At 50.4% G+C, this 22,392-nt stretch overlaps 1 protein-coding gene across 1 annotated transcript; it reads right to left on the bottom strand.

Annotated features, from left to right (window-relative positions):
* Positions 1-1,766: 1,766 nt before the first annotated feature.
* Positions 1,767-20,867, bottom strand: ERO1A (endoplasmic reticulum oxidoreductase 1 alpha). Its single transcript, XM_082283315.1, has 16 exons — positions 20,742-20,867; positions 13,448-13,567; positions 12,124-12,207; positions 10,602-10,640; positions 9,608-9,684; positions 9,443-9,516; positions 8,641-8,761; positions 8,205-8,242; positions 7,367-7,378; positions 6,178-6,204; positions 5,915-6,007; positions 4,411-4,657; positions 3,504-3,573; positions 3,276-3,362; positions 2,830-2,963; positions 1,767-2,070 (listed from the first exon to the last, which is right to left on the bottom strand). Exons 1-16 carry the CDS (start codon positions 20,823-20,825, stop codon positions 2,010-2,012), a joined length of 1,368 nt encoding a protein of 455 aa, XP_082139441.1. The 5' UTR covers positions 20,826-20,867; the 3' UTR covers positions 1,767-2,009.
* Positions 20,868-22,392: the final 1,525 nt, after the last annotated feature.

Raw genomic sequence — 22,392 nt, 5'->3', positions numbered from 1 at the left:
GCTGAGAAGTTATGATGACTTTTTTAATGCATAGTTGCCTTTCATTAAACTTTCTTTTGGGGTTTTGTTTTTTTTTTTTTGGTATGGTTTAACAGTGTTCTGGCTTTGCAGACGGGCAGCAGCTGCTGCCCCAGGAGCTGTGGCCAATGAATGTACCTATTTGTTCTTCACTAAACTGTAACCAAGCACTACTCTGTTGAAATAAATAAAAAATTAAAAAAAAAAAAAAGGATTTTCTGTGCTGGGATGGGTTCCAGGGTGCTCCAGCCAGCTCCAGGTATGGCCCTGTGGTCCCCCTGTGCCCTGCCAGGACCTGGCACATCTGACTGCTTTGCTGCCACAGGGCTGGGAGCTCTGTGGGATGGGCTCTGAGGGCTGAGCTGGGGGTGGCACAGGGGGTTTATCCTCTGGTGTTTCTCTGGCTGCAGCCCTGAGGGATGCTCTGTCCCGAGGAAATGGTTGGAGCTGTGCCAGGGGAGGATTTGGTTGGATTTCAGGATAAGGCTCTTCCCCCAGAGGGTGCTGGGCACTGCCCAGGCTCCCCAGGGAATGGGCACGGCCCCGAGGCTGCCAGAGCTCCAGGAGCGTTTGGACAGCGCTGCCAGGGATGCCCAGGGTGGGATTGTTGGGTGTCTGTGCAGGGCCTGGAGCTGCCCTGGATGATCCCTGTGGGATCATGGTTCTGTGTCTCCATCTTGTGAGGTACAATGTGCTCAAAGCAGCTCCCAGGGCTGGTCAGAGACACTTCTGGCCACAGGCTGTGCTTTGTCCTTTCCCAGGACTGGATCCCCAAAGCCCCAGCTCCAGACCTGGAGCTTCCCTTGTTCCTTTTTCCAGGTTTATCCACATCCACACGGCCTCAAGCCAAACAGCAGCAGCTCTGCTGGAGCTGCCTCTCCCTGCTCTTCCCACACTTTAGGGTGGAAAGCAGAGGGGTTTCCACACAGATCCAGGCTCGGGGGGCCTGTTTTCCAGCAGCACTGCCCACGTCCAAGCCTAGCCTTTGTCCCTGGTGCAGTGCTGGATGTTGGATGGTGCAGTTGGGGGCTGGCTGGAAGCAGGAACAGGGGATCTCCCCCCTTATGGCTGTGGGGGATCCAGGGGCTGTGCCCACCCCAGGAGGGACCCCCTGCCCTTTCCCAGCAGCTCTGGCCCACTGCTTGTCCTTGGAGCAGAATTCCCCTGCCTCCCTCCGTGCCATCTCCGAGGAGCAGCAGCCCCGTGCCTGGCACTTCCTTTCCCATTTTAGCCTGGCCTCCAGGGAGCAGACCCCAAAAGAGGCCAAACCCAGTTGCACAGGCTGGGAGGGGCAGAAAAGCCAGGAGCAGGCTGGGATTGGGGTCCTGGCAGCAGCTGCTGCCCCAGGGACAGTCGGGTGCAGCTGACAGCGGGTTCCGCTTTTCCTGAGTGAAGAATGGCAGCCTCCAGGTGCCACATGGAAAGAGCTGGGGCTCCTCCAGCATGATCCTTCTTGGTGCATCTTCCCAGCCTTCAGTGGGTGCAAGGAGCACCAGGAACCGCCTGCTCCCACAAGAACATTTCCCAAAGAAGAGGAATTCACCTTGGGACAGCAGCAGCTCCTCCAACCCCTTGAAGTTGTTTTTTTATGCAGCAGGAAGTTGGTGCAGGCACACTGTGAGTGAGGGGCTGGTTGGAATCACGGAGCAGACAAGGAATTTCCCCCAAATTTATTCAATGGAACGGTTCTTGCCCTACCTCCAGCTTCCAAAGGCAAGGCCATGGGTCTGATCCATCCAAATAGCACAGCAATATTTCAAAGAGTTATTCCAAATGATCTTCCAATATATAAAATAAAATTTACATATAGTCCCCACTTTTATACAAAAAAGAAAAATAGCTCTTTTTCTTTCCCTTGTACAAAATATTTCCTCAGCAGGTTACAGACAATCAGCTGGGAACAGGAGGCCCAGCAAGTGGTTTCCATGGTTTAAGTCGGAGCGTGATGGAATGATGGTGTTTGTCCACAAGTCTCTCTTTCTCCACTGAATTCACCTCATGTTTTGTAAGATATTCCTAAAGTTTTCCAGTTCTTTCACGCTGGTTGAAACCCTGTGTGCAAGGAGAGCAAAAGGGAAATGTTACAGCAGCATCCACGTCGTGAATTATTCAAAATCTGGGAGAAAGGGGCTGTATCAAGCCAAGCTTCAAGCAGCTCTTGGGAAGAGAGGATTTGGAATTCCAGCTAAATTAGGTTGAGGTTACAACCAGGCCGTTCACTAATTCCCCTGCCTCTTTTTAAAGCAAACACTGGGAATCACAGTGGAACAGGACGTTAAAGAACTCATCCTTGGAAAACCCTGTTTGCCAGAAACTCCTGGTCTCTCAACATCACAAACAGCTCATGTGTAACCAGAGTGTCCTGAAATCTCCTCCTCAAGGCCTCATTATTCTCCTTTTCTGCAAAAAACTCTTCATCCAGCTCTCCTCAAGGGGCTGGACTGTTAAATTCAATCACTGCAAACAGACCTAGGAAGGAACTTGTGGAAGGGAACAACCTGCAGGAGGGGCCTAAGGAGAGCAGCCCATGCCTGGGACAAAGTGCTTCAAGGGCAGAGTCACACAGTCCCTTAAAAATGATGAAATTCTTTGTATCTTAACACAAATACTTCCTTGATTTCCTTACAGGAATGTAGAGTATAAAGAATACTTCAAATTATTCCAACTCTTGCACTCCATATCAACACCACCTGATACCAGACTACGACAAGAGTCCCCAACAAAAGTGCTGAGAGCTGACTGAAATTAGAGCTGAAACTGGATGCAGCACAGCAACTTGTGCAAAAGTAGAGGGCAAAGTCTCAAACTCACCTTCCAAAGGCATTAAATAAGGCCACAATTTCTTGTCTGGTCAGCTGGAATCCATAGGAAGGGCCGCTCTCGGGAATCTTTTCGATGAGGTTCTCTGAGAAGAGGATCTTCAGTGCTGTGCCCAAGCCCTGTGTCTGTGCAGGGATCAAACAGGATCACTGAACAGCACCTTCAAACCTCCCTCCACCTGGGCAACATCATCTTAACAGGGAAAGAGGATTTCACTTAACCCAGGCTCGGCACCCCCTCGCCTCTCTTGGGTCATCCCAGTTTCCACAGGCAGCTGCTTCCAGGCTGAGCAAGCTGGGATCAGCTGCTTCCTGCTGCCTGCACAGGTAGGGAATCCAGCAGCCCTGAGCTGCATCCAGGAGCTGATGGGTATCCAAGGACCACATCCACACCAATCCCAGCACCAGGTGCTCCCAGACACTGCTGACAAGGCTCACCTGCAACTTCCCCCACAGCCGGCACTTGAAGCAGCCAACACAGTCCATGATCTTGGAAATATTCTTGAAGTGCAGCCTAAATTCCTCCTGGGGGAAAAGAAATTCATGTTGCTCATGGTTATGCACTAATTAGGGCTCCTTCCAGGTATTAATCCAAATTAATCCTGGAATTCAGTGGGGCTGAGGTAGGGAAAAGCCTCCTGCAGTGGGGTCCTTGGCAGAAATTACCTTTAGTTTAGCAGCTTCCTTTTTATTCCCTGCAAAGAAGGAGTTTTCATCGAAATGCAGCGGGAAAGACCTGGAAGGGAATGAAGAGAGTTTGGTTTCTGCCCAGGTTGTATGGCTGCAGTCAGGGGTGGGGATAAACAGAGCTGGGAGCCACTGGACATCTCCAGACATGTTCTAATCTTACATCCAACCCCAAGGACTGGAATAAGATGATTTAAGGTCCCTTCCAACCCAAACCACTCCGGGATTCTATTATCTCCTTCAATTTGAGCTGGCATCTCACCTTGGAGACATTTTTAGCCCTTGCTTGATGGTTTTTAAGCCATTTCAGTGTTTTCTGACAGACAGAAGCACAGGAGGGTGACAAGATAAATCAAACACTGATCACTTTTGGAGACAGCCTTTTCTGTCTGGTTCCAGTATCTTCCATTCCTTTTACTCCAAACTCCATCCAACAGCCCAAACCTCTGTTACCAAGATATTTAGGATGTTTTTCTAGTTGCAAACACGAAGGCAGGCCTGGTATCCCACAGATGAGTCACACAGGTAGCCAATTTTAGGGCTGACACGTAGGCAGTTATTAAATTCAATTCTGCTAAACCCAAAAGGCAGCCAAGGCTATTAAAACTGTGGGACTAATTACCCAAATTCTGCAATTTGCATACAGATATTAATACACTCCCAGCAAAACTACACTACTGCTACTATGTCATTGCAAGGGGGCTGCACTGGATGACCTTAAAAAGGTCTTTTCCAACCCAAACCATTCCATGTTTCTATGATTCTACTGCACAAATCACTCCAGGAAGGAACCCAGAACCTGCCTTTCTAGGAGCTTTACGTGACAGGTTAAGCACACTCAGGGATGTTGCCAGAGCCCCTGTCCCCAGGTACTGAGTGCAATTACTTGGCCAGATGGAGGATTTCCAGCAGCAGGTGTTTCGTTTCTGCATCCTGGCTTTTATTCCCGGTGTACAGCTGGAAATCCGGGCGCTCAAAGAAGGGCAGCACTTTGGAGAGGGCCCTCAGTTCTATCAGGTACAGAAAATAGAGGTTCTTGAGTCTTCTGGGCCCTTCCCCTCTGGTGAGGACTTCATCAAACCTCTGCTGGAACTCTGTGACGTTGGGGCCCCATTTCTTCTCCGACCATGTATCTGAAACAGAAAAAAACCCCAAAGACATGAGGTGGAGGGCTTTAGCTCTGGTTCATCTCCTCCCTCCAGGGAAATGGTGAAATGTGATTCCAGCCAGGGAGATCCCAGCTTTTCCAAGTCACTGACCCAAAACCACAGAATCATTAAGGTTGGAAAAGACCTCCAAGATCATTGAGTCCACCCGTTGATTGAGTCCAACCTTTGAGTGCCACATCCAGTCTGGAGGCTCCTTGAACCTCCAGGGATGGTGATTCCACCACTTCCCTGGGAAGCCTCTTCCAGTGAAGAAATCTTGCCTCAAAATTGTTCAAGGGAGGCATGATTTTAACTCAGTTCAACCCCCAGCAAACACAAAACTGCAGACTTTTCTCAGGTGGTTCCTGAGTCTTCATAAGGAACAGGGACACCTTAAGAGAATTCCTGGTGATATGGAAAAGCAAGAGCAGAGGAGACTGGCCTCTATTTTCCATTTTCAAGCCCACAAAGGGTATTTCTGTTGCTCATCCTACCATGTATTTAAGATTATTATATAAAGTACATAGTGGAAGATGTAAAAGTCAGACTAAGGTGATGCTGCAGCCCCAACTCATCTCTTGCCTCTGTTGTTTCCCACATTATCCCATCTCCAAACTCCGACATGGCCTAACTCACCTCGAGGTGAGGCCCACGTGAGCTGTGGAGACTTAAATACAATTATTTGGTTAAATCTAATTGACTTGCCCAAATTCCCACAGCTATCACCTTGATTTTCAAGCCCAGGGTTGAAATTGGGATTTCTGAGACAGCTACTTATGGATCAAAGCATGGGAAGGAAATGGAAGTGGAAATGGAAATGGAAGTGGAAATGGAAGTGGAAATGGAAATGGAAGTGGAAGTGGAAGTGGATCAATGGTCTTAGGAAAGCCCAGCCAAGCTTTTCCCAGTCCAGGTGAGGTTATTGCTGAAGTGACCATCATAAAACCAGGCTGGGAAGGGACAGCCTCGATCCACAGTTAGAAACCCACTCCAAAATAACCCTGGAGGAAGAACAGAGGGAATATGTGCTGGAAGTCCCGGTACAGAGCACAGCCCAGCCCCTGCCAGACCTGGAGGCATGTGGCAACTGCATCCCTAATCCTGTTACACCAGCTGGGTGCTGGGAAGAGCACAAATAGGCCTGAATCCTGCTGGAACAGGCTCCAACCAGCATTTAGCAGAGCCATGGAAGTGTCAGCTTTGGGGTGAGGCAGGGAAGCTGGAGCAGGAAGCAGGATTTACCTTGCAGGAGGTACCTGGCACTCAGGTGGATGTTGATGCTGGCGTGGAGACCAGAGATGAGCCTGTAGAAAGCTCTTTTCTCCACACAGACCCCTGCAAAGAAAAGGGCAATTTAAGACACTGAAAGCACCCACTGGATTTTCAATTCTCCTGGCAGCGAGGCAGGAATCTAATCCCACTGAGTGTGGCCACTAATCCCACCCACTCCCTGGCCATTTTGTGTCCATCCCAGGAAGAGCAACCACGTTCAGACCAAGGATTACCTTTGAGCCACTTGTAAAACATCTGCCCTGGAAAGAAAGAAAAACACATCACTGAGGGTACAGCCCAAGCCTGATGCCCTGAATTCACCTCCCAGGCCGGCCCCAGAGGACCCTCTGCCCACTCCAGTTTGCAGAAATTGGGAAAGGAGCATTAAAAGAGCATGAAGAGAGTTCTCCTGCCCACCCTTGTGACTGATGCTTCTCTAACACAGCATGGCAGCAGCTCAAAACAGCACATGGGCTTTCCCCAAGGGGCTGGGGGGAGGGGGCAGAACAGCACAGTGTTGGGGAAAACAAGGGTCAGGGATTGCTTTCCTCTTCTGGGCAGAGTGGGGAGAGGGATATTTTTATAAAACAAACAAACAAACCAACAAAAAAACCACAGAGTGCAGCCAAGCATGTAGAATCCCACAAGTCAGGGTTTCACTATCCCTGCTCTGTGCTTGGAAGCGATCTGGAGATCAGGATTTGGGGATGGTTTGGACACAAAAAGATGCTGTGGGGAATGGAGAACTCCAGGAAACAGCCCTTCCCAGGGCCTCAGAGAGTTGGGCACCCAGCTCCTACAGCTTCAGAGGCTGTTGGGATTATGAGTCTGTTCAAAGCTTTCTCAACAAGATGCACTGAAAATAACCCAGGACAATTCCTGCTCCCAAAGGCTTCCCACAGTTCAGTGACTGCCTTTGAACAGGACTTGTGCTCTTAAAAAAATGCTGGTGGACTTTTTAAGCCCTTCACAGGAGGATGGGATGGGATAGGAAACTCACAGCGTCTGTTTTGCTCAAGTGAGCAGGGACAGAACCCAGAGAACAGCTGGAGCTGTGTCAGGGAAGGTTTAGGTTGGATTTCAGGGAAAGGTTCTTCCCCCAGAGGGTGCTGGGCACTGCCCAGGCTCCCCAGGGAATGGGCACGGCCCCGAGGCTGCCAGAGCTCCAGGAACGTTTGGACAGCGCTGCCAGGGATGCCCAGGGTGGGATTGTTGGGGGGTCTGTGCAGGGACAGGGGTTGGACCCCATGATCCTTGTGATCCCACTCAGGATATTCTATGATTCCATGACTCTTAATTTCTGGTTTGCCTGATTAATAATTTTGCCAAGCAGGTGCATTATCTAATGGCACAGCTTGTGACAGCAGGACAAAGACAGCCCATTTGTTTCTGTTATCGGTAAAAACAAACAGTGCCACTCACCTCCGTCATCTCCTGGTGGAAAAAAGCACAAATGGTGGAGGGAGAGAGAGAAAAACAGGATAAAAAATTTACACAGAACCAAAATTAAGCTCCAAAGTACAAGCACTGCTCTGTTCATCTGCTCTGACAACCTCCAGGGAGGTTTGCAAATGTTCTGAACACAGAAAATTCCGAGTGCAGCAGTGAGGACACCGGATGAGCAACGGTGCTGAGTAGCCTGACCAATGCAGGAGGGATCAATATTTGCAAAGGAAGTAAAACCTGATATTTCCAGGGCCACTGTCCACCCCCTTCAGCAGGAGAAGAGAAGAGCCACTCCTTTGCACCAGGGTCAAAGGAGGGGGGTAAAAACCTCCATAATTTAGGGGAAAATGAGGAGATCATGGCAGAGGGTACTGCTGGAGGTTGATGATGTTCTCATGTTTCCAAACCCCTTCCCTACTTTCATTTACACTGCCTGGCCTTGGCTCCAGGGCAGAGCTTCTCCTCCTGGGTGGTTTCCATGGAGGATCCCAGCCAGGTTCTCATTTCAGTCTGTCACAGATGGTTTGGCACTGCCAAGTACAGACACCAGGGACCCAGCGAGAGCTCAGGGGTCAGCCCTGCTCACAGTCCCTCCCAAACTCACATTTTTTCCAGGACTGGAAGATCAGACATTCTTTTTCCACAGTGGATGCTAGAAAAACCCACTTCCAGGTGCCATGAAATTCTACACTTGGTCAAGAGCTGCAGGATATTTCTCATCCAGCAGAAGAAGGAGCCCAGAGAACATTTACTGTTCCTGGAGCTGGGATCAGTTCACTACTAACCCACTTAGTGAGATAAATAAATGACTCACCTCTGCCAGATGCCAAAGGTCTTTTTACATTCTGAGGCCTAGGAGGGGAAAAAAATATCATTTAAATGAGATATGTAAATAAGTTACTGTCTCCTTGTGTGCACCAACAGAGCAGAGCAGAAGTAGTTACTTCTGCAGTCAAACAGCCTGAGGGGATCTAAAAACCCCTTCTGTGCTTTAGCTTGACTCAGGAAGGGAAAGGATAGAGCAAAATGGGAGTTTCTGTGGGGTTTTGGTGATGTTTTCTTCTTTTTTTAGAAAAACAGGCAGGAAAACTCAAATATCTTCCTTTGGGACAGCCACATGATTTTGTCCCTGGTGGATCCCACCCTGGTGCAGGCACTGGAGCAAAGACTGGAGGATGAGGATTCATTTCTGCCCCTCTGCAGAAATCAGCACCCTCAGGCTCCTGGAACTTGTCCCCCAAAGCACCTACTTGAAGCAGTTTTCTTCATAAATACTGTTCCAAATTTTCCAGGCATCCGGCCCCTTGTAGCCAGTGTAACGTTCTGGATTCAGGAGTAAATCCACGTACTCAGCATCAGGAGAATGGATGTCTGTGAAGCAGAGTGCTGGGTCAGTGACAAGGATTTTCTGAGGGAAAATGACATTTCCCAAGGCTGATCCAGCCACCTCTTCCCCACCTTGATAAACACAGCAAGGTCCTGAGCAGCAAGGAAGCTTTATCAGAAATATGTGGGTATTATTTTCAAAAGACGGAGGTCAGGAGAGTGGAAAAGAGCAGAAATGCTATTTATGATCCAGGTTTGCTGAAATATTACACCTTGGCCTGGAAATTGGGGCTGTTCAGTGTGGAGAAGAGGAGGTTGTGTAGAGACCTCACAGCAACATTCCAGGATCCAAAGAGGCAACAGGGAGGCCAGAGAGGAGCTCTATCTCAGGAACTGTAGGGACAGGAGAAGGGGGGATGGCTTCCCACTGACAAAGGAGAAATTTAGGTTGGATATTGGGAAGGAATTGTTCCCAATGAGGGTGGGGAGGCACAGGGTGCCCAGAGAAGCTGTGGCTGCCCCTGGATCCCTGGCAGTGCCCAAGGCCAGGCTGGAGATTGGGGCTTGGAGCAACCTGGGACAGTGGGAGGTGTCCTTGCCCATGGCAGGGGTTGCACTGGATGAACTTTAAGGTCCCTTCCAACCCAAACCATTCCATGATTTTAAGTTCTGCAGAAGTGCTTAAATGCTTTTCCAAGCCTTGCCAGCTCTCCCAGGTGCCCGTACCATCAGCCTCACAGAAGCTGTCCGAGGAGTCGTCGTGCTGTGTCCACTGCAGCACTGCCTGCCGGGTTTCTGTGCTGCAAAAACCGTGGGGAAAGAGTCTCAGAGAGAGCACTGATCCCAGCTTCCCTTCAAGACAAGGAAGGATTGTGGAAAAAGAAGTCAAACCTCAAAGAATCATCAACAGCTCCGAGTCTCTTGGCCTCTTCACATTCTTCAGCGAGGTTATTGGCTTCTTCTGAATACTGGGTTGGAAAGCAAAGGGGTGGGGAGGGATGAGGATTAAAAAGGAATTTTTTTTTTTTGCCGCTTCAATTCTGCCTTTAATGCACTATCCAGGTTAAGCCCCAGAAACCCTTTGATGATTCACCCCACCCTGTGTTTCCACAGGATGTCTGCAGATATCCAAAGGCTTATGCAATGCTGACGAGTCTTGCAGGGACTCGGGGCAGCCTCTGGCACGACTGCAGGGGCTTTTTGTGCCTGGTGACACCTGCTCTTGGAGAGATGTCAGGAATACCTGGCTCCAGGAAAGCCACCTCAGAGGCTCTGTGGCATCCCAAGCACTTGAAGAGGGTAAAAATTTAGGCACAAAGAGAATCCTGACAAATATTGACCCTTGGTCAAATCCTTAGGGCAGTTTTGGGCCTCTCATGGCATGAAAGACACTGAGGGGCTGGAGTGTGTCCAGGGAAGGGAATGGAGCTGGGAAGGGGCTGGAGCCCCAGGAGCGGCTGAGGGAGCTGGAAAGGGGCTCAGGCTGGAGCAAAGGAGGCTCAGGGGGGACCTTGTGGCTCTGCACAAGTCCCTGACAGGAGGGGGCAGCCGGGGGGGTCGGGCTCTGCTCCCAGGGAACAGGGACAGGACAAGGGGAAATGGCCACAAGTTGCACCAGGGGAGGAGGTTTAGATTGAATATTAGGGAAAATTTCTTCATGGAAAAGGTTGTCAGGCATTGAACAGGCTGCCCAGGGCAGTGGTGGAATCCCCATCCCTGGAAGTGATCAAAAAGCATGTGGTTGTGGCACCTGAGGACATGAGCAGTGATGAACATGGGGGTGCTGGGGTGAGAGTTGGACTCGTTGATCTTAAAGATCTTTTCCAGCCTCACCAGTTCTATGGCACAAAATAAACCTCATCCTTTTGTGCTCAGACACACCCACCTTGTAACTTCCAGATCTGATTCCATCAGGGACTTCATCCTGAAAGACAAAACAAAGCACGTCCCACATGTGGGGCTGACGAGACCTTTCAGCCCCATCTTTGGGAAAGATTTGGGATGTTACCACAGCTGCTGGAGGTGAGAAGGTGATCAAAGCATTGGGCCCAGCTTACAACACATGCAACTCCTCACTCCTCCCCAGAGCAAGGAAAAGCAATTCCTAGTGGTTTGTGTTGATTTTTCAGCAAGATTCCTCTTCTCCAAAGGTCTGCAGCCTTCCAGGCTGCTACATCAGCTCTGCTTTGCTTATCCAAGCAGGAAGTTGGGAAAGCCAATACAGACCCCAGAGGAGCTGGAGCTGCCTCTGGTCAGTCCAGGTCTGGCATCACCTTCCTGGCAGGAGCCCAGGTGCCTCCTCAGATGTTGCATCTACCAGCCCCTGATACATGACATTCCAAACTTCCCTCTGACCATTCCATCATGGAATACCAGCCCTGCCAGCCCCACGCAACCAGACCCTAAATTCCCCCCAACTTCCACTTTTCTCCAGGAGCAGGAGGACAATAAAACCACTTCTACACTGCAGGAGCAAGTATTATGATGGCAAGGAGCACAGAAGAGAAAAATTAAGCAATAGGAGTTGTTTTTATTGATTTCAGGATGAAATGGACCCAAATCAAAATAGTTAAGAACAGGAGGGACAGTCAGTTGTTAAAATAAGAACAACTTTCAGCTAAAACTTAGGTCATTGTAACAAAACTCCATCACATTAATCATAATCAGTACCAAAAATAGAGTTTTTAAGGGGGAAAAAAAAAAGCATTTAAACAACATTGAGTGATCTTTTGAGGTGAAAAAAAAAAAATCATCATTCCATTTTAGAACCCAAGAGTGAGAGAGTAAGACAGCCTGTGGTGGCTGTCAACACCAAAACATGGAATGTCCCCAAAGGAACCACCAGCCACCAAGTTGTGACTGCCTCACCTTCTCACCCCTTTCTTTTTGGGCAGACACCTGCAGTCAGGATGTTTTCTCACAGCTGAGGGAACAAACCCCTTTTGCCCAGGATACAGGGACAAGAGTGCCCTGGGAAATAGGATGCTGAAAGAGCAATTTCTCCTAAAAGAAGAGGGCTGGAAAGCTCTTAGTCAAATTCATCAGCCAAAACTAAAACACAGTGCAGCCCGTGGGGCAACAGGGTAAAATTCTGTCAATTAACACAAAAATAATAATAGAATTGCCCTAAAAATTCTTACTAATGGAGAAAATAAAAGAGGGACCAGGAGAAGTTTTTGGCTGTTTGCAGAGGGTCAGCTTTAAAATCCCAGCCTCTCTTGAAACTTTCAGAATTTAGGATTTTGGCCTTCAACAACCAGTGTTGCTGCACCCATGAAAGCTCCATCAGGGCCAGAATTTTGCTATAATTAAAATAACAAGATTCAGTCACTTGTCTGCTGTTTGCTCTTGGTCTGCAAAAGTTAAATACAAACAAAGAGATGGAAAAGAATGGATTTGGTACTTACAGAGGGGCAGGGCTGTACAGCACAGTCTCTCATTCCACAGTGACTGCTGTCATCCCAAAAAGGACAAGGTTTCTGTAGGTTTACCTGCAAATAACACATCACCCTATGAAGTAACACATCTCCTCCATGCAGCCAAGCCAATCTTCCACTCCCCAGTTCAACAGAAATCCGTGTTCTGCACTTGCTTGTTCCCACGCCAACAACTCCTTGGTGACCCAGATTGATACCATCACTCATATCCTTGTTATCAGCACAGGTTATGCTTTTAATCCTTGCTTGGATCTTTCTTCTGGTGCTTTCCCACATGCACTTTTTCACAATTCCAAAATGTTCTGAGGGCCAGACCTCCCTCTGCTCTGGAGCCAGGCTGGGAGAGCTGGGGGTGTTCAGCTGCACAAGAGAAGGCTCCAGGGAGAGCTCAGAGCCCCTTGCAGGGCCTAAAGGGGCTCCAGGAGAGCTGCAGAGGGACTGGGGACAAGGATGGAGGGACAGGACACAGGGAATGGCTTCCCACTGCCAGAGGGCAGGGATGGATGGGAGATTGGGAAGGAATTCTTCCCTGTGAGGGTGGGGAGGCCCTGGCACAGGGTGCCCAGAGCAGCTGGGGCTGCCCCTGGATCCCTGGAAGTGTCCAAGGCCAGGTTGGATGGGGCTTGGAGCAGCCTGGGCTACTGGAAGGTGTCCCTGCCAGGATTCTATGCTTCTTTCAGAGCAATCTCAGTATTTCTGTTACAAATCCCCACCCTGGAAGGGGAAAGGAGGTTTCTTTAACAAATCCCAGTCTTTCTCTTCTGTGAGTTGGTATCAAGTATCATTCTTCCAAAACAATAAACATTTAACAGGATTTGGTGGGTTTGGAAGGGAGGGGGATAATGGGGATCTGGCTGAATGGGAGCAGAATGCAGCTCATGGAATCTAATCCATACAATGTCTGGCAGCAACACCCATCAATGAACCTGAGTGTGGGGTAACTAATCCAGGTTCTCCCTGGCAGTGGGGAGTCACCGGGAATCCTCTCATTATGGATCACTGGTCATCAACATCTTTAAAGCACAGCTCACCAAAGGAAGTCCTTTCATTAATGTGTTGCTTAAGAGGGAAAAATGGATAAGAAAATATCTTTAAAATCCTCCTAAAGGTACACTGCATCTTATTAAGATTCTTCTCATAACAGAAGGGTCCAGCTTGCTGACTGCAGCCTTAAAAGGTCAGGGTTAAAATGCAGGTGTCTGATTTTTAAAAGATCAGCAATAAGTTCAAGGGAGATTAAAAAAAAAAAGAGAGCAGCACACAGATAACTACAATTCTTGTATGAGAAAATTACCTTGTAGTATCTAAAATAGTCACTTTGCAGGAGTTCATTCAGTCTAGGAAAAAGTTTGTAGTTGTTGAAGGCATCAATGGTTTCTACATCACAGGTGCAGTCATCTAAATAACCAGTAACCTGGGGGAGAAAAAAATAATAAAATCAAAATCAAAAACATCCAAAATAATAAATCAAATATAAACAACCCAGCCAGAACTTTTTAACACTGCAGACAATAAAATAATTCCTCATTTTCTTTCCTTTTACCAGCAAGTCAAGTTTAAGCAGAATGGATATGGCTGCTGTGACAGCTGTGAGCCATGGGCTGCCAGCTCAGGTTCCCTTCTGGATGAGCCTCAGGAGGCCATTCCTGTAGGATAACACGGAGCTGAGGGCTGGAGTTTGCATAAGGGACCAGTTAGGCAACAATGACACCAATGACAGCCCTGAAAGAAAGTCCTTCTTGTTAATCAGATGTGCTGCAGCCACTGATTTGATTTAATCAGAACCACAGCAAATGGAGCAGCTCTCCTATGAGGAAAGGCTGGGAGAGTTGGGATTGTTCAGCCTGGAAAAGACAAGGCTTCAGGGTGGCCTGATTGTGACCTTCCAGTACCTGAAGGGAGCTGACAAGAAAGATGGAGAGAGAGGATTTACAGGGGATGGAGTGCCAGGACACAGGGAATGGCTTCCCACTGCCAGAGGGCAGGGAGAGATGGGATACTGGGAAGAAATTCTTCCCTGTGAGGGTGGGAAGGCCCTGGCACAGGGTGCCCAGAGAAGCTGTGGCTGCTCCTGGATCCCTGGAAGTGTCCAAGGCCAGGCTGGACGGGGCTTGGAGCAACCTGGGATAGTGGAAGGTGGCCCATGGCAGGGGTGGAATAGGATGAGCATTAAGGTCCCTTCCAACCCAGAGCATTCCAGGATTCTGTGATTAACTGCAACAGTCCCTCTCCTCGCCTCAGAGAGCCGTTTGACAAGAAAACATCTGCTCTGAATCTGACAGATCCTTCTTGCATCATCTGGAACAACTCAACAGGCTTTGTGCAAGCCCTGAAGAAAAAAAAAAAACCGAACAAAGAAGTAGAGCAAATTCAGCTGTGGTTTCCTGACACATCCATTACTGGCTGACGACAAAGTTGCTCAACACAGAAGTAGTTTTGCTTCCCCCACGCCCCCAGTGAGTCCTTGGGGAAATCACAGAATCCTGGAATCATTTAGGTTGGAAAAGATCACCAAGTTCAACCATTCCCCCAGCACTGACCAGGTGACCTCAGGTGCCACATCCACAGAGCTTTTAAATCTCTCCAGGAATGATGAATCCACCACTACCCTGGGCAGCTGTGCCAGGGCTGGACAACCCTTTCCATGAAGGAATTTTCCCAATATCCAACCTAAACCTCTCCTGATGCAACTTGAGGCCATTTCCCCTTGTCCTGTCCCTTGTTCCCTGGGAGCAGAGACCAACTTCCCCCTGACTGCACCCAGGGACTTGTGCAGAGCCACAAGGTCCCCCTTGAGCCTCCTTTGCTCCAGCCTGAGCCCCTTTCCCAGCTCCCTCAGCCGCTCCTCATAATTCAGCAAGAGCTACACAACAACTTAAATAAAACCATTATATTTACCACCATGGAAATGGAGCTGAGAGGAGGATGGCAGAAATGGAGCACAGAGTCACATGAAATGGGGAGGTGGGGGAAAAAATAGCCAGAATTCCCTACCCCACTGGAACAACTCTGTTTTGTTGAAGCAGCATCATTTGGAGGCTCACGCATATTTTAAGTGTTTACACTGCAGCTCAGTGTGTCACCCTCACACATTTACTGAATTCTGTCCTGCATTTTGCATGGTAATGAAGATAAACAGTGATTTAAGCTTTCCACTAACCTGAATCACTCCTGTAAAAATAAACAGTAGCAATTTGCTAATCCAGTTACCCAATTTAAAGCCGTTTCAAAATTATATATATATTAAAAAAACACATCAAAACAACAAACCGCAGCAAACCACCAACCAACCACATTTTTATTTCCTGGAATCTTGGCATCCTTCAAGGCAGGAAGCGTAAAGGTTGGGTCTAAAAGTGGCCTACAAAAAGATTTGGGGATAATCTTCAACTGCTCTCTGTATCCACACTTGACAAAGATGTCTCTCAAAAGGAATGACATCCCTGTAAGTGGGAACATTGGAGCTCCCACCAACCCCCCACTGGAAGCACCATTTGGGCCAGGTCTGTTTTTGTTATGTCTGGTGACCAATTCAAGCCAGAACCAACCTCATCCTGATTATAATCCAGAGTGAAGCACTGCAGATGATCCCAAAATCCTTAGGACTGGATGGGGGTCATGCTTTGGAGCTCTCCAAATACCAGTTTATTGGTGGGATCAGCCTCAAGTCACCCTGAACACACCTGTGGGGGCAATGGGCAAAGGCAAAGTGCTGGGAAAACTCCAGCTCTGCTCAATCCTTCTCCCTCCAAGGATTTCAGTCAGACTGGGCAGAAATGGGTAATTTCCCCAGCCTGTGTGTGTCCAACCTACCCAAGTTCACAGCCAAAGGAGCACAGAAGAGAAGCAGCACCAAGACCATCCAGAGCCGAGGCTCCTCAGAGCCCTGGTGAAAGCCGCAGTGATGCCACCACCAAACAGCTTTAAGCTGAGCCATTTTAAGACTCGGGGAAGTGGCAGTGTCAGATCACTTGGCAGGACTTGGTCTTCATTTCAGAGGTTCCCTCTTGCTCCATGACCACCCCAGAACCCGTTTTTCAGTGCTGGATGCAACCAGACTCACTTGGTTTGGGACTTCAACTCCTGCTGCCAGAGCAGTCGAGCTTCAACACGTGTCAAACGTGCCCTCCAGTGGGTGGTGCCTCAAAACACTTCCTCCCACCCCACAAACAAAACATTTACCTACATCTTCAGCCTGTGACAATGAGAACAGTTGTTTGAGATAAACCGTGGATGGATCCAGTCCCAAACACGTGCCAGGTGCTTGCCGGCACCGTGAATCACCGAGCAGAGCGCCGGTAATGGGTTTTGCTCCACCCGCCTGGGTGTGAGAACCTGTCGGCAGGGCTGGGCTTTCCCACTGGGAAGAGATGCAACGGAGCCGCCGGGACAGACGCGGAAGGAGCGGCTCCGGGTGCTGAGTAAGCTCCAAGGAGGACGTGCTCGCAATCCCGGACTCCAAAGGACCCACCAGGTGGGCGTAACACGGCTGGGAACACCAACACGGGGACTCTGTAATCCCTGCGTCTGGCTCTGCTTCAACCTCCTTCACCTCCATCCCAGCCTCCTGTCAGGCTGCTCTTCCCATCTCCTTCTGCTCCCTTGAACGTTGCAGAAACATTCCCTAAGCAGTGGATTTCAGGCTTTCTTCTTGCTATGTCCCACACCACAGCCAGGCAGGAAAGGAGGAAAACTTTTTCCTCCATCTCCCACTACAGCTACAACAGGGCACAGGGAAGGGAATGCCACAGAGGCTGAGGAGTTTGGTTTAGCCTGTACCAATTTCCCTGGCACTGTCTGTTCTTCTGGACAAGCCACAGCAATCCCAGGCTGATGGGGAGCAGATGCTTCCCCTGCTCCCTCAGCAGAAGTTTCCTGGCAGTCACCCTGCACAAAGGAGTTGGATTTGATGATCCTTGTGTGTCCCTTCCAACTCAGTATATTCTATGATTCTATGAAATTATTTCTCTTTCATCCTTGCCGGTGCACTTGGAGCAAGTTGCTGGCAGCCAGCTGAGGACAGTTATTCCTGCACCTGTCCTGGAAGCAGTACCTGCCATTCCAGGTGCTTGATCCCCATCTTTTGCCCAGAAAACAAAGACTAGGTTTTCCTGAATTCACACAAAAACAAATCTCACATGGGAGTCTCAGGATGGGGTCAAACCACAGGGGCTGAAGGGCTGTCACAGCATCCCAGAATCGTTTGGGCTGGAAAGGATCTTAAAGACCATTGAGTTCCACCCCCTGCCATGGCCATGGACACCTTCTACTCGCCCAGGTTGCTCCAAGCCCTGTCCAACCTGGCCTGGAACACTTCCAGGGATCCAGGGGCAGCCACAGCTTCTCTGGGCACCTTGTGCCAGGGCCTCCCCACCCTCACAGGGAAGAATTCCCAGTTCCCAGTATCCCATCTAACCCTGCTCTCTGGCCATGGGAAGCCATTCCCCTTGTCCTGGCACTCCAGCCCTTGTAAATTCTCTCTTTCCATCTTTCCTGTCAGCTCCCTTCAGGTACTGGAAGGTCACAATCAGGCCACCCTGAAGCCTTGTCTTTTCCAGGCTGAACAATCCCAACTCTCCCAGCCTTCCCTCATAGGAGAGCTGCTCCATCCCTCTGATCACCTTGGTGGCCTCCTCTGGACTTGCTCCAACAGCTCCACGTCCCTTCTGCTCTGGAAGGACCACAGAGCAGGACACAGTATTCCAGGTGGGATCTCACCAGAGATCTCCCAGATCTCTCAGCAGAGCAGAGAGGCAGAGTGTACCTCCAAACACCTGCTTCTCTCCACCTGGAAACTCCTCCTGAAGCTACCCCAGAGAAATTGGGAACTGTACTAGGAATGAATTCCTGCCCTGGAGGCTGCCGAGTGAACACCAATTCAACAGGAACGCAAGGACAGCTTGAAAGCCTGTCCAGGTACCAAGGAGGAAACTCTCCATGCCCAGACTCACCCCTAATGACAGCATCCTGCCCACAGAAACATTCCCAAAGGGAACCAGCCCTCTGCCAGACCGGAAACCTCGTCAAAATCCCCGTCTGCCAAACACCTGCAGCACAACCTTAATGCAGCTGCCTCAGCCTGTAAACAGCAAATGAACAATAATTACCAGGAATATACAGAAGATATCCATGGCTGACTAAAGCTGTGATGCAAACACGAATATCTCAAGGGGGGGATGAGCTGCCTGTAAAGTTTGAGGGAATTTTGATATTGGAATGTTAATCAGAGCTTGGAAAGCAGAAAGCAGTATCTGAAACTCAAGTGTTCTTAGGAACAGATGGATGTTTCTAATAAAAATTTCATGACTGGTTGGTCTCTAAGGAAGGCAGATAAAATAACAGTGACAAATAGCAGGTGAGGCATTGCCCTGGGTGCAGACAGACAGGAGTGCAACACCCATTCCAGAATCGTGGCCTGCTGAAGTCAGCACTTGGAATATTGCTGGAGCAGCACTCCCAAAAGTGGCCCTTGTCAACTGTCCCAGCACAGGCTGGCAGACAAGTCAGAGCTCTTCCAGTCACCCACACTGGGGCTTCTTCAGCTGAGAAGCTCATGAGACAGCATGAGATGGTTCACAGGAGGAAACCAAAAGCTGTACCAGGCCTTCAAGGATCTAAACAAAGGAGGGCAAACCAGATCATTTAAGGCTTGCCCTATATTTTCTTTGGTGGCAAATAAAAACCACCAGACCAGCTCTGCACAAGAGGATCAGCAGATTATTTTTAACCAAAAGATGAGGCAGCCCTCGGGTGTGATTTAAAAGGTTTGGTGGTTAGAAAGACTGAGAAATGCTGCCCTACCTGACACCCTTTCCTAAAGGTAATAAAAAATCTTGACCTAAACGTTTGTAGGGAAAACCAAGCTGCTCCACAGAGTGAAAAGTGTGTTGCAACAACCCAACAGTGCACAAAGCACCACACCAGTTCCTCCAGCCCAAGGAAAAGAGCCTGCCAGCCACTGCCATGCCAGAATGCCAGTTCAGTTAGTGGTTACGGCTCCTTATCCCATTCCACACTCCTGACTCAACAGAGACAAACTTCTCTGCTTACAGGAAGCTGCAAGGAAAAACCCTGCAGAGATCCAGAATCCTAATGCATGTTTTTCAACTCTTTATCAGCAGAGCTTTTATTTACCATTTCCACAGGAAACTGAAAGTGTCAAGAGCCACCCCAGAAGGAAAAGCCAAAGCCAAGAGTGTAATTCCATTTGTCTTCTTTCTCCACTCTCAATTGCTGACCCACATTTAAACACTAGAAATTTAATACAGCAAGAGTAGCCTTTATAAAAGCTTCCTTTTCTTCTAAAGGCAACAAAATAAAGCACTAAACACATTGTGACATCTTCACTCCTTGATCTTGCAAACGTGCTTATCACAGAGATGATTCAACTTGGAAGGGAGCTTAAGGACCATCTGATTCTACCCCCTCCATGGGCAGGGACACCTTCCACTATCCCAGGTTGCTCCAAGCCCTGTCCAACCTGGCCTTGGACACTTCCAGGGATGGGGCAGCCACTCTGCTTGTGCAAAATGATGTCAGAAGGAACTGCAGAGTGATCTCTCCCTGAATGCAGCTACTTGGTTGACTGTACCCCGTTCTCTGATTACTGTACCTCAACAGAAGCTGCACCAAGTTCACTGGGCCAGGTGAAGACACACCTGGCACACAACAAGGAGAATAAACCCTGGAAGAGCTCTAAGGAGCAGAGCAGCCCAGCTCACACCTGGGCATGGCAGGGTGGCAGGAGCCTGCTGCAGCCACACTCTCCCGTGGACAGTGGAGCTGGGAGAACAGCAAGGCAGGAGAGGGGATGGATGAAGCAGCTCCCAGGCATTATAGTAATGACATCCCTGAAATATCCCAGGAGAGGCACCTGGGTGGTTGGGGAATAAATGCTCAACAAGTCAGAGCACTCCCCTTTTCTGATGGGAGCAGGGAGAGAATACAGTTAAGATGGCATGGAAGAGAATCACAGAATCCCAGAATGGTTTGGGTTAGAAGGGACTTTAAAGCTCATTCAGTTCCACCCCCTGCCATGGACAGGGACACCTTCCACTAGCCCAGGTTGCTCCAAGCCCCATCCAGCCTGGCCTTGGACACTGCCAGGGATCCAGGGACAGCCACAGCTTCTCTGGGCAACCTGTGCCAGGTCCTACCCTCCCTCACAGGGGAGAATTCCTTCCCCAATATCCCACCATGCCCTCTGGCACTGGGAAGCCATTCCCTGTGTCCTGTCCCTCCATCCCTTGTCCCCAGTCCCTCTCCAGCTCTCTGGGAGCCCCTTTAGGCCCTGGAAGGGACTGTAAGTTCTCCCCGGAGCCTCGTCTCCTCCACGCTGAACATCCCCAGCTCTCTCAGCCTTTCCACACAAGAAAGCTCCTGCAGCCCCTCGGAGCATCTCCCTACCTTCCTCCGGACTCCCCTCAGCACCTCCACGTCCTTCCTGTGCTGGCCATCCCAGACCCGGACGCTGAACTCCACCAGGCGCATCAATTCCCCTCTCCTCCTGACACCTCCCACCCCCCTTCCCGCTGGCACCGAGCCCAGCTGCCCATCCCGCCGCCTCCCCGTCCCCGGGCAGTGCCCACCTGGCAGAAGCAGCGTCGCTCGGCGCCGCGGGGCAGCGCGGCCGGCAGCGCCAGCAGCGCCAGCAGGAGGATCCCGGCCGCCATCTCTGCGCTCGGGCCCGGAGCAGCGCGGGCTGCAGGGGCCGCCCCGCTCGCACCGCCCCGCTCGGGGCGCGGCCGCCGCCGGCTACGCGCGGCCCCGCACGGACCGGGGCACCGCGGGCAGCGCCCCGGGGACAGCGCGGCGCTTGCCGGCAGCGCTGAGTCACCCAGCGGCACCTGAGGGACACGGGGGACACCGCCACGCTTGCCGGCAGCGCTCGGTCACCCAGCGGCCCCTGAGGGACACGGGGGACACCGCGGCGCTTGCCGGCAGCGCTCAGTCACCCAGCGGCCCCTGAGGGACACGGGGGACACCGCGGCGCTTGCCGGCAGCGCTCGGTCACCCAGCGGCCCCTGAGGGACACGGGGGACACCGCGGCGCTTGTCGGCAGCGCTCAGTCACCCAGCGGCACCTGAGGGACACGGGGGACACCGCGGCGCTTGTCGGCAGCGCTCGGTCACCCAGCGGCACCTGAGGGACGCGGGGCTTTCGCTGCTGCCGGCCGCGGGGCGCTCCCCTGGCTCCAAACGGGAGGGCTCCGGGTGCAGCCGCCAGCCTGCGCTCAGCCCCAAGGGTGTGACCGATCAAGATGAGGCAGAAAGAAGCTGGTTCGGCTCAGTCAAAAGAGTAAAAGGCATGCGAGGTCCCAAGAATGCTGCGGAGTGTTTTGTCTCCACGAGGAAGTTACACTAGCACCACCTACAAAGGGAGAGGGGAGCGGGTACCAGTGTAAAATAGTGGTGTGCACATTGAAGAAGAAGAGAACATCCCACCAAAGACCCAGTGGATGAAATGCAATGCTAATATTCCAGACCAAAGCAAAATTTTAATGACTAGTCACACAGATAAACTTACCTCTGACAGCAAACCATGTATCTTGGTCCATTTGTTGCCTTCACAATGACTGGAGAGAGAAAATTAGAGGAAAAACCCAAATTTCCTCAATTCACCCTCTGAGTGGCGTTTCTGAACTACCCAGTGTGTTTTTCTGCCAATAATCTGATCACCAATATTTTAATTCTTTGCTCCTCCAAATCATTAACCAGATTTAAATTACAAAAGCTTATTATTTTGTGACTGCCCCCTCCTTGAAGTTTTCAAGGCCAGGCTGGATGGGGCTTGGAGCAACCTGAGATAATGGAAGGTGTCCCTGCCCATGGCAGGGGCTTGGATGGTCTTTAAGGTCCCTTCCGACCCAAATCATTGAGGGATTCTAGGACACCAAACCTGGGTTTCACCCGGAGTACATCCACTCTGAGGCACAGCATGAGGAGAAGGTGTCTGATCCCTCCCCGGCAGTGACAGCAGCCAAAAGGCTTCCCATGCCAGCAGCCTTCCCTGGCACATATTTTGGGATGATTTCCTGGGGTAAAGCAAGATTTGGGGGAGCAGCTCATCTGTGTAGGTCCCTTGCAGAGCCACGGGAAGGGAGTGAAATCCCAACATTTTTCTTGGCTTCCCACTGCCAGAGGGCAGGGTTAGATGGGATATTGGGAAGGAATTCCTGGCTGGAAGGGTGGGCAGGCCCTGGCAAAGGGTGCCCAGAGCAGCTGTGGCTGCCCCTGGATC

This window comes from Coloeus monedula (assembly GCF_965178545.1).
Source record: "Coloeus monedula genome assembly, chromosome: 6".
Taxonomy (NCBI): Eukaryota; Metazoa; Chordata; class Aves; order Passeriformes; family Corvidae; genus Coloeus; species Coloeus monedula.
Note: the sequence above shows the minus strand (reverse complement) of the source record. Positions and strands in the feature narration are given on the sequence as shown.